Source organism: Mesoplodon mirus, assembly GCF_964341445.2.
Source record: "Mesoplodon mirus genome assembly, chromosome: 1".
Lineage (NCBI taxonomy): Eukaryota > Metazoa > Chordata > Mammalia > Artiodactyla > Ziphiidae > Mesoplodon > Mesoplodon mirus.
The window spans coordinates 39,240,981-39,254,073 of NC_138976.1; the positions used below are offsets into that span (position 1 = coordinate 39,240,981).

General features: G+C 38.5%; 1 protein-coding gene across 1 annotated transcript in view; it reads left to right on the forward strand.

Moving 5' to 3' along the window:
- Positions 1-13,093, forward strand: part of ZNF367 (zinc finger protein 367) — a 29,759-nt gene that overhangs the window by 13,536 nt on the left and 3,130 nt on the right. Inside the window, exons 2-4 of the mRNA XM_082624703.1 lie at positions 6,183-6,333; positions 9,605-9,724; positions 11,047-11,185. Coding sequence (XP_082480829.1) covers positions 6,183-6,333; positions 9,605-9,724; positions 11,047-11,185 — 410 coding nt within the window. The remainder of the gene's footprint in view (positions 1-6,182; positions 6,334-9,604; positions 9,725-11,046; positions 11,186-13,093) is intronic.

The following is a 13,093-nucleotide window of genomic DNA, read 5'->3' on the forward strand; positions in this document are numbered from 1 at the left end:
ATTCTCTCCCCAACTTTTCCTCCCAGGCTTTTGGTGTGTCTGTGTGCCTTAGTTGAAATCTTTTCCCCCAGGTGGCAGCAAGTTGTTATTGGCCTTACAAGGTTTTTGAGAGATGCCCTCTGTGTAGCCACTTTTCTGCCCAGAGAGAGTTCTAAGTTAGCAAAACAAAGACAAGCATCTTGTGTCAGACCTTCAGGTAGCCCCCAGGCTGGGCAAAACAGACAAACAAAATTCTTTCAGAGTAAAGTCTTCTCTCTTCTTTCTTGAACCAGGGACTAGATTCCTACACTAAGAATGAAGGCAGTAATCTTCAAAGACCACTGAGTGAAGGGGTGGGGCAAGGGTTGTAAAAATTGCTGCAAAGCTTTCCTACTGTGTTACGTTCCTTGTTTCTTGATTCATTGTTCTCTGATTTGCTGTAAATTTCTCATCATTTTCTGGAGTTGTGACAAAGCTGATCCTGAACAGTTTTTGCTCGACTTCTTGGTGATCTTTGGAGGGGTGGGCACTTGGAACTACCTACTCTGCCATTTTACTGATGTCACTCAAGAAAGGTTTCAAAAAATTATTTACAGTTATACCTTTGAGATATTGAGGGTTCAGTCCCAGACTGCTAGTCACACAAGCTTTTGTTTCCCAGTGAATAAAAAGTTATGTTTACACTATACTGTAGTCTCTTAAGTGTGCAATAGCATTATGTCTAAAAATTACCTCAATTAAAATACACTTTTAAAAAATTTTTCTAAAAAATATTTCTAAAAAATGCTAATCACTATCTGACAACACAGGGTTGCCACAAACCTTCAATTTGTAAAAAACGCAGTATTTGCAAAATGCAATAAAGTGAAGCGTAATAGAGACTCTGGGAGGGCTCATGCCAAGGAGTACTTCCCAGAACCTCTGCTGCCAGTGTCCTTGTCCCCATGGTGAGCTACAGCCACCCGCCGCCTCTGCAGGAGACCCTCCAACACTAGCAGAAAGAAGTAAGAACTTGATTATCTGGGCAAGAGTCAGCTCTACCCAACACCAGTCCCTCCCATCAGGGAACTTGCACAAGCCTCTTAGATAGGCTCATCCACCAGAGGGCAGACAGCAGAAGCAAGAAGAACTACAATCCTGCAGCCTGTGAAACAAAAACCACATTCACAGAAAGATAGATAAGATGAAAAGGCAGAGGGCTATGTACCAGATAAAGTAACAAGATAAAACCCCAACTAAATGAAGTTGAGATAGGCAACCTTCCAGGAAAAGAATTCAGAATAATGATAGTGAAGATGATACGGGACCTCGGAAAAAGAATGGAGGCAAAGATTGAGAAGATGCAAAAACTGTTTAACAAAGACCTAGAAGAATTAAAGAACAAACAAACAGAGATGAACAATACAATAACTGAAATGAAAACTACACTAAAAGGAATGAATAGCAGAATAACTGAGGCAGAAGAAAGGATAAGTGACCTGGAAGACAGAATGGTGTAATTCACTGCTGCGGAACAGAATAAAGAAAAAAGAATGAAAAGAAATGAAGACAGCCTAAGTGACCTCTGGGACAACATTAAACACAACAACATTAACATTATAGGGGTCCCAGAAGGAGAAGAGAGAGAGAAAGGACCAGTGAAAATATTTGAAGAGGTTATAGTCGAAAATTTCCCTAAAATGGGAAAGGAAATAGCCACCCAAGTGCAGGAAGCGCAGTGAGTCCCATACAGGATAAACCCAAGGAGAAACATGCCGAGACACATAGTAATCAAACTGTCAAAAATTAAAGACAAAGAAAAATTATTAAAAGCAGCAAGGGGAAAACAACAAATAACATACAAGGGAACTCCCATAAGTTTAACAGCTGATTTCTCAGCAGAAATTCTACAAGCCAGAAGGAAGTGGCATGATATACTTAAAGTGATGAAAGGGAAGAACCTACAACCAAGATTCCTCTACCTGGCAAGGGTCTCATTCAGATTCGATGGAGAAATCACAAAGTTTACAGGCAAGCAAAATCTAAGAGAATTCAGCACCACCAAACCAGCTCTACAACAAATGCTAAAGGAACTTCTCCAAGTGGGAAGCACAAGAGAAGAAAAGGACCTACAAAAACAAACCCAAAACAATTAAGAAAATGGTCACAGGAGCATACATATCGATAATTACCTTAAACGTGAATGGATTAATAAATGCTCCATAGGGACACATACAGACTGAAAGTGAGGGGATGGAAAAAGATATTCCATGTGAACGGAAATCAGAAGAAAGCTGGAGTAGCAATACTCATATCAGATAAAATAGACTTTAAAATAAAGAATGTTACAAGAGACAAGGAAGGACACTACCTAATGATCAAGGGATCAATCCAAGAAGAAGATATAATGATTATATATATATATATCCACCCAACATAGGAGCACCTCAATACATAAGGCAACTGCTAACAGCTCTAAAATACGAAATCGACAGTAACACAATAATAGTGGGGGACTTTAACACCTCATTTACACCAATGGACAGATCATCCAGACAGAAAATTAATAAGGACACACAAGCTTTAAATGACACAATAGACCCCATAGATTTAACTGCTATTTATAGGACATTCCATCCAAAAATAGCAGATTACACTTTCTTCTCAAGTGCACATGGAACATTCTACAGGATAGATCACATCTTGGGTCACAAATCAAGCCACAGTAAATTTAAGAAAAATGAAATCATATCAAGCATCTTTTCTGACCAGAGCGCTATGAGATTAGAAATCAATTCCAGGGAAAAAAACGTAAAAAACACAAACATATGGAGGCTAAACAATATGTTACTAAGTAACCAAGAGATCACTGAAGAAATCAAAGAGGAAATCAAAAAATACCTAGAGACAAATGACAATGAAAACACGATGATCCAAAACCTATGGGATGCAGCAAAAGCAGTTCTAAGAGGGAAGTTTATAGCTATACAAGCCTACCTCAAGAAACAAGAAAAATCTCAAATAAACAATCTAACCTTGCACCTAAAGGAACTAGAGAAAGAAGAACAAACAAAACCCAAAGTTAGCAGAAGGAAAGAAATCATAAAGATCAGAGCAGAAATAAATGAAATAGAAACAAAGAAAACAATAACAAAGATCAATAAAACTAAAAGCTGGTACTTTGAGAAGATAAACAAAATTGATAAACCATTAGCCAGACTCATCAAGAAAAAGGAGAGGACTCAAGTCAATAAAATTAGAAATGAAAAAGGAGAAGTTACAACAGACACTGCCGAAATACAAAGCATCCTAAGAGACTACTACAAGCAACTCTATGCCAATAAAATGGACACCCTGGGAGAAATGGACAAATTCTTAGAAAGGTATAACCTTCCAAGACTGAACCTGGAAGAAATAGAAAATATGAATATACCAATCACAAGTAATGAAATTGAAACTGTGATGAAAAATCTTCCAACAAACAAAAGTCCAGGACCAGATGGCTTCACAGGTGAATTCTATCAAACATTTAAAGAAGAGCTAACACCTATCCTTCTCAAACTCTTCCAAAATATAGCAGAGGGAGGAACACATCCAAACTCATTCTATGAGGCCACCATCACCCTGATACCAAAACCAGACAAAGATACTACAAAAAAAGAAAATTACAGACCAATATCACTGATGAACATAGATGCAAAAATCCTCAACAAAATACTAGCAAACAGAATCCAACAACACATTAAAAGGATCATACACCATGATCAAGTGGAATTTATCCCAGGGATGCAAGGATTCTTCAATATAAGTAAATCAATCAATGTTATACACCATATTAACAAATTGAAGAAGAAAAATCATATGACCATCTCAATAGATCCAGAAAAAGCTTTTGACAAAATTCGAGCCCCATTTATGGTAAAAACTCTCCAGAAAGTGGGCATAGAGTGAACCTACCTCAACATAATAAAGGCCATATATGACAAACTCACAGCCAACATCATTCTAAATGGTGAAAAACTGAAAGCATTTCCTCTAAGATCAGGAAGAAGACAAGGATGTCCACTCTCACCACTATTATTCAACATAGTTTTGGAATTCCTAGCCACGGAAATCAGAGAAGAAAAAGAAATAAAAGGAATACAAATCGGAAAAGAAGTAAAACTGTCACTGTTTGCCGATGGCATGATACTATACATAGAGAATCCTAAAGATGCCACCAGAAAACTACTAGAGCTAATCAATGAATTTGGCAAAGTTGCATGATACAAAATTAATGCACTGAGATCTCTTGCCTTCCTATACACTAATGAGGAAAAATCTGAAAGAGAAATTAAGGAAACACTCCCATTTACCACTGATAAAAAGAATAAAATACCTAGGAATAGACCTACCTAGGGAGACAAAAGACCTCTATGCAGAAAACTATAAGACACTGATGAAAGAAATTAAAGATGATACCAAGAGATGGAGAGATATACCATGTTCTTGGATTGGAAGAATCAATATTGTGAAAATGACTATACTACCCAAAGGAATGTACAGATTCAATGCAATCCCTATCAAATTACCAATGACATGTTTTTTGGAAGTAGAGCAAAAAATCTTAAAATTTGTATGGAGACACAAAAGACCCTAAATAGCCAAAGCGGTCTTGAGGGAAAATAACGGAGCTGGAGGAATCAGACTCCCTGACTTCAGACTATAGTAGAAAGCTACAGTAATCAAGACAATATGGTACTGGCACAAAACCAGAAACACAGATCAGTGGAACAAGATAGAAAGCCCAGAGATAAACCCACGCACCTATGGTCAACTAATATATGACAAAGGAAGCAAGAATATACAATGGAGAAAAGACAGTCTCTTCAATAAGTGGTGCTGGGAAAACTGGACAGCTATATTTAAAAGAATGAAATTAGAAAACTCCCTAACACCATACACAAAAATAAACTCAAAATGGATTTGGGACCTAAATATAAGACCGGACACTATAAAACTCTTAGAGAAAAACATAGGAAGAACACTCTTTGACATAAACCACAGCAAGATCTTTTTTGATCCACCTCCTAGAGTAATGGAAATTTAAAAATAAATAAATAAACAAATGGGACCTAGTGAAACTTCAAAGCTTTTGCACAGCAAAGGAAACCATAAACAAGACGAAAAGACAACCCTCAGAATGGGAGAAAATATTTGCGAACGTATCAACGGACAAAGGATTAATCTCCAAAATATATAAACAGCTCATGCAGCTCAATATTAAAAAACAAACAACCCAATCCGAAAATGGGCAGAAGACCTAAATAGATCTTTCTCCAAAGAAGACATACAGATGGCCATGAAGCACATGAAAAGCTGCACAACATCACTAATTATTAGAGAAATGCAAATCAAAACTACAATGAGGTATCACCTCACACCAGTTAGAATGGGCATCATCAGAAAATCTACAAACAAATGCTGGCGAGGGTGTGGAGAAAAGGGAACCCTCTTGCACTGTTGGTGGGAATGTAAATTGATACAGCCACTATGGAGAACAGTATGGAGTTTCATTAAAAAACTAAAAATAGAATTACCATATGATCCAGCAATCCCACTACTGGGCATATACCCAGAGAAAAACATAACTCAAAAAGACACTTGCATGCCAGTGTTCATTGCAGCACTGTTTACAATAACAATAGCCAGATCATGGAAGCAACCTAAATGCCCATTGACAAACGAATGGATAAAGAAGATGTGGTACATATATACAATGGAATATAACTCAGCCATAAAAAGGAACGAAATTGGGTCATTTGTAGAGACGTGAATGTATCTAGAGACTGTCATACAGAGTGAAGTAAGTCAGAAAGAGAAAAACAAATATCATATATTAATACCTATATATGGAACCTAGAAAAATGGTACAGTTGAACCGGTTTGCAGCGCAGAAATTGAGACACAGATGTAGAGAACAAATGTATGAACACCAATGGGGGAAAGTGGTGGGGGGTGTGGGTTTGTGGTGTGATGAATTGGGCGATTGGGATTAACATGTATACACTGATATGTATAAAATTGATGACTAATAAGGACCTGCTGTATAAAAAAATAAATAAAATTCAAAAATTGAAAAAATAAGTGAAGCGTAATAAGTAAGGTATGCCTGTATTATGATATTTTGTTTTAATGAGTGGAGTCCAAGAAATTATTTTAATGTTTATGCACATTGTTAACAGGATGGAATCCGACGTGGTAGACCCAGAGCAGATACTGTACGGGATTTAATAAATGAAGGAGAGCATTCGTCCAGCAGAATACGTTGTAACATCTGTAATAGGGTGTTTCCACGGGAGAAATCTCTCCAGGCTCACAAACGGACTCATACAGGTAAGTTGAGCAAATTTTAGAGAATGCCAAAAGTGATACTTAACTGAAAGCTGATTTGATGTTTGGGCCTATAAATTAATTTTTAGTTACCTTACATTTCCTTATTGTAAAGTTTTAAAAACAGGCACTGGGCTTCCCTGGTGGCGCAGTGGTTGAGAGTCTGCCTGCCGATGCAGGGGACACAGGTTCGTGCCCCGGTCCGGGAAGATCCCACATGCCGCGGAGTGGCTGGGCCCGTGAGCCATGGCTGCTGAGCCTGCGCGTCCGGAGCCTGTGCTCCACAACGGGAGAGGCCACAACAGTGAGAGGCCCGCGTATCGCCCCCAAAAAAAAATAAAATAAAATAAAAATAAAAACAGGCACTGTGTAGTCAGCTTCTCTTTTGGTGGGGAGGGATAGTTTTCTGAATATTGATACCGTGTGATTTCCAAAGTTATCATGGTAATTAATGTAGTTGACACAGAAATGTTATTACTAAATTTGGTTCTATCCTTCTATGCACCTGAATTTTACTTGATATGCCCTGAAGTTGTCTGTATAATTGTTAAAACTGATTTGTAGGCCAAATCCTGTATCAGTTATAGTCAAATTTTTAATAGAATTTCTAGAGTCCTCAGGGTATTTGACCTAACTATTAAATCTAAGGTGAAGTATAATTTTTCAGAATTAAGTGTATTGTAGGTAGCTATCCCAAGACTATCATACATCTTTTTTTGTGTAGAGAAGTTATACTTGCATTTAAAATACCATAAAAATACCATATAGAGGGCTTCCCTGGTGGTGCAGTGGTTGAGAGTCTGCCTGCCGATGCAGGGGACGCGGGTCCGGGAAGATCCTACATGCTGTGGAGCGGCTGGGCCCGTGAGCCATGGCCACTGAGCCTGTGCGTCCGGAGCCTGTGCTCCGCAACGGGAGAGGCTACAACAGTGAGAGGCCCGCGTACCGCAAAAAAAAAAAAAAAAAAAAAAAAAATACCATATAGAGAGCAAAAAGATAATATAAAGAGGGCCTTGTTCTTTCCATAGATAAAGTTGGTCCCACCCAGAAGGAGCCATATGGTTCTAATAGTGATATCAAATAATTTACAGATGAGGAAACTGAGGCACAAAAACACCCAATTACCACTGACTTACAGCTTCTCATACCCTTAAGTCTAGAACTACACTGGCCAGTATAGTAGCACATGTGGCTGTTGAGCACTTGAAATGTGGCTAGTCTAAATTGAGATGAGCAGGATGTTTAAAATACACTTAGTATGAAAAAAAGAGAGTAATTGATATCTTTAATAATTTTTGATAATGATTACAGATTGAAATGATAGAATTTTAGATATATTGGGTTAAATGAAGTATATTATCAATTAATTTCACCTGTTTCTTTTTACTTTGTTAATGTGGCTACCATAAGTGGTTCTCATTCTATTTCTGTTGGTCAGTATGGGTCTAGAACTTGGGCTTTTAACCCTTAGTCCCCTGTTTGTTCCACTATGTTTATGGTCATCACCTGTTTCTTTTTTCTTTCTGTTTTTGAAAAGATATATATATATATATATATATTTTTTTTTTTTTTTTTTTTTTTTTTTTTTGCCGTACGCGGGCCTCTCACTGTTGTGGCCTCTTCCGTTGCGGAGCACAGGCTCCGGACGTGCAGGCTCAGCGGCCATGGCTCACGGGCCTAGCCGCTCCGCGGCACGTGGGATCCTCCCGGACCGGGGCACGAACCCGTGTCCCCTGCATCGGCAGGCGGACTCTCAACCACTGCGCCACCAGGGAAGCCCGAAAAGATATATTTTAATGGTATGCTAGAATACAGTTTTCTTAGCTAAATCCCTGAAAAAGGGTAAAATTTTAATTTTGAATCATTATAAACTAAGTGGCCAAGATGTTTTGACTTTAGATTATTCAGTAAAACTATTACTGAATGAATATCTGATTTTGAGAATTTTTGTATTTTTTCAATCTACTTAGTCTGAAATAACCCCAAATAACTGGTACACAGCTGTAGAGTACATGTTGCTAGTGTGAAATCAGTTGCCAAGATTCAAGACCATGTGGCATAATAAGAAGGTGCCTGAGTCCCAGTCCGATCTACCACTAACCCATTGTGTGTCACCCAGTACTTCCAGGCTTACTACACTGTATGCCAGGGAACTGAGCCAAAGATCTCCATGCTGTAGTTAAGCTCTAATAGTATATGCTTTGTAAAAAGCTTTTGTCTTACTTTATCCTGTTTATTAACTTGTGTCCAACTGTCGTATTCGTTTAGTACATTTGTAAATAATGAGAAATTTAGGGAAGACTCATTACTGTTCTTTGAGTCATATGGGAAGAACCAGTATATAATTGTTAACCAAAGAATGTTTATTCAAGGAATAATAAGTTTAATTATGATTGAAAAACAACCTTTTTGAGTACCTTCTTTAGCCTAGCACTGTGTTGTATATAGGAATTGAAATGGAGTACAAGGTGTTATGCATCTTTGTATAAGGAGGGTACCATGATACATAAACAACATAGGACACTAAGTTAGTGAAGGGATATGTAGCTTAATATTTGGAAGTGGGGGTTGGGGGGTAGGGAGGAGTTTTACTGAGACTACAGGATTGGGAAGATTTGAATGGGCAGAAAAGATAGGGATTTCAAGGAGTAGAAGATGGGGAACTGCCTCATGGCTGGAATGAATCTCCAAGAGGGAAGTAAAGATAAACCCCACTCCCTAACCTAGTAGCTATAGTGCAGGTATTAGAGGACCATTTAAAAGTCAGCAGATAATTTTCAGTTGTTCAAGGAGTATAGTAGGGTTTGGGGTAATTTTAGAGGGTAGTTGCATGGCAGCTATTCTGGAAGTGCTGTGCAGGTCAGAGACTAGAGGCCTGCCAGGGTTCATTCTAGGTGGGAGGGGCTACCAGTCTGACCAGGGGAGGTGGCAGTGGGAAGGCAGGAGTGGCAGACATGTTGAAGAATCAGCAAGAGCTAGCGATTTGGATTGTGGGGTGAAAATGTGGAATAAGTTGAAGATGATAACTTTAAGGATTTGAACCTGGGTACCTAAAAGCTCAACGCCTAAAGAAAATATTGGGCTTCCAAGTGGATAGATGCTTCATATCATCTAAGTGTGCCCTTAGCACTTCCACTTGCAGCTCTGCAGAGGCTGTGACATGTTTTATTGTTGTTTGCAGTCGTAACTTATATAAAGGTTGATTCTCTCTCCCTGCCCCTTCCCCTTCTCACCTTATTGTCTCAGAAATAATATATACCATCTGTCTACTAAGGTGAGAGACCCTATCTGTGTGACTATCCAGACTGTGGAAAAGCCTTCGTTCAAAGTGGACAGCTCAAAACCCATCAGCGTCTTCACACCGGAGAAAAACCTTTTGTTTGTTCAGAAAATGGTATGGTGTTAGGAGTTAAGTTTATGGAATAGCTAGTTGGGAGTTAAAAGTTAGACTATCTTTTGCTTGAATTTTGGGGAAGTGAGATTTTTGATAAAGATTTAATCAAACCTCATAAGTTTTCTTCCTTGTTAATTGTGATCCATGCTCGATTTCCAGGAAATGACTGATTTTTAAATATTCTTTTTAGGTGAAAATCTTAAAGGGCAATTAAAAATGCTATATCCAGTTGTATGCTGTAGAAAAATCTATACAAGTAAATACAGCCTTTAGAGTAGGCTTTTACTTTGGTTTTAAACTTTTTAACTGTTAAACTGAAAGAAGCACATTATTGTCGAAATTTTCAGTACAGGAGGAGCGGGGGTGGGGTGGATTTTACCAGCTCAACACTGCTACTGTTGGTAATTTCATAGTTTCTTAAGCTGTTTTTCTTATGTACATTTTTACACAGTTATATGTGAAATCCAGTACAGTTTTGTTCTGTTGCTCCATGGTTTTCTTTTTTTTAAATAGATCTTTACTGGAGTATAATTGCTTCACAATACTGTGTTAGTTTCTGTTGTACACCAAAGTGAATCAGCCATATGTAAACATATGGCCCCATATCCCCTCCCTCTTGAGCCTGCCTCCCACCCTCCCTATCCCACCCCTCTAGGTCATCACAAAGCACTGAGCTGATCTCCCTGTGCAATGCTGCTGCTTCCCACTAGCTAACTATTTTACATTCGGTAGTATACATATGTTGATGCTACTCTCACTTCGTCCCAGCTTTCCCCTCCCATCCCGTGTCCTCAAGTCCATTCTTTATGTCTACATCTTTATTCCTGCCCTGCAACTAGGTTCATCAGTACCATTTTTTTTTCGATTCCATATATATGCATTAGCATATGAACGATTGCCTCAATGTTAGTTATTAAATATTTAATTTGTTTTTAAAATTTGCTTGTTAACAACAAACATGAGGGGCATGTTTTCCTAGTTAAACTTTTGTTTACCTTTGGGATTTTTTTTATGATAGAGTCCAAGAATAAAATTCCTGGGTCAGAGATTTTGAACATTTTTATGACTTGTGCTAATAAATCACTTTCCAGTGGGGTTGAATGCATTTACATTGTGATGACCAAGGTGAAAGAACTGTCTTCACATTCCTCTCAGTGGCATTGATAATATCAGCTTAGGGTTATTTTTTTTTTCTCCTCAAGTTATAGAATGATAAATTTCATCATCTTAATTTATTTTTCTCGGATACCAGAGAAACTGAACATTTTCCATGTCCGCTGGATGTCCAGATTCTGATAACCGTTTCCTTCTGTGTTTTGAAGGCTGCCTAAGCAGATTCACCCATGCAAACCGCCACTGTCCGAAGCACCCTTATGCCAGGCTGAAGCGAGAGGAGCCCACAGATGCTCTCAGTAAGCCCCAGGCTGTGGACAACCAGGCTGCCGCCGAGTGGTTGGCAAAGTAAGGCTCTCTCTGGAGTCTACTGCAGAACACTGCCCAGTGTGGGGGTTGAAGTTGGGGACTTTGACAGTTCTTTCAGTTTAAATAAGTTGCTTTTCTACACATTTTATAAAATAACTTGAAATGGCACTTTGTTTCCTGAAACCACAGAATTGTTAGGAGTTTTATTTGGATCTGTGTGATAGAAAACTACTATATGATATTAATTAGTCTGAGTGCTCAGACCACAATTTATTTTAAAAGCAAGAGTTTACCCCATTTGAAAAGAATGTTTTTTATGTATTCTATTTCATTTGTCATTAATGCAGTCCCTCTTCATTTTCTTTATATTGGTTTTAGCTACGTGTTGATTATTAGAGGGATAGAGACTAGATGTTATTCTAAAGTAAAATTCCAAAAAGCACCCAGTTTAATTTTTTCTAATGGCAACAAGGGGACCAGTATAAAAACATTTCTCTAAGGATATTTTGATTTAAGGAGTCATCTATCACATACACACCAGCAGCAGCTGACTGCCGCTCCCCAGCTTCACTGGCTTCCTCTGTACTGAGGATAAAGTCTAGAATCCCTAATTGTGTTGCTGTGGCTCTGCCTCCCTCTAGCAACACAGCTGTCTCCAGCCACCCGGGCTCCTTGTCTCTCAACAGCACTATTGCTGTTGTTTCCAGGCCTTTGTGCTCACTTCCCTCTTCATTTAGCCACTCTGCTCGTTCTTCATTTCTTACTCAGGTTAAACACCACTTCAGGAAGTTCTTCCCTAACCTGCCCACTAACCCCCAAAACAAACAAGGTTAAATGCACTTAATAGATGCTTTTAAAACACATTGTATTTTCCCTCTCAAAACCTCCTTCACACATTTACTTGTTCAGTGGCTATCTTCCCTGCTGGATCGTAAGCTCCACAAGGGCAGGGAATATGTTTGTCCCGAGTACTGCATCACTTCCTTCCTCCCTCTTCCTCCTGCCTGGCCCCCACTGCCCCATTATATCTAATTTTGCCCAAGCCAGAAACTTATTAGTCATCCTTGTGTTTATCTTCTTTTTCTCCCATCTACTCAGTGACCAACCTATGGATTCTACTTCCTTAACAATTATCAGATTCAGCCACTTCAGTCTTCTCAATCCATTCTCCATGCTGCTGCCAGAGGAGTCTTTCTAAAATGCTAATATGATGCTCAATATTAAGTCTAAGTCCTTTATTATAGCATTCAAAGCCCTTCATTACCCAGTCCTTGCTGACCTTGCTAAGGTATTTTGCTATTTTGCTATTTTCCTTTTTTAGTTGTCCTTCAAGTCATACTGAACTGTTTGCATTTGTCTTTTTATACTTCTGAGTATTTCCAAAGCTTTTCTAGTTTGAGTAGTCTGGATTTCCTGAAATCTGGTAATTGTATTTTTTTTTGGTATGTAATTTTAAAAACAGCTTTATTGAGGTATAATTGGCACACAATAAATTGTACATATTTAAAGTGTATAATCTGGTGCGTTTTGACATATGTAGACACCTGTGGAACCATCACCAAAATCAAGATAGTGAACTTACCCATCACTTTCACAGGCTTCCTCATGTCTCTTTGTAATCCGTTGTCCCTGCATCTCCCTGCCCTCCTCTACCCCAAAGGACACTGACTGATCTGCTTTCTGTCACTATAGTTAGTTCACATTTTCCAGAGTTTTATACAAATGGAGTCATATAGTATGTACTTGTTCGTCTGGCTTCTTTCAACCAGCATAATTATTTTGAGAGTCATCATGTTGTTGAGTGTATCATTTCATTCCTTTTCATTGCTGTGCAGTAATCTGTTATATGGATGCACCTCCATTTATTTATTAATTCACCTCTTGATGGGCCTTTATGTTGTTTTTGGCTATTACAAATAAAACTGCTATGAACATGAATATACAAGT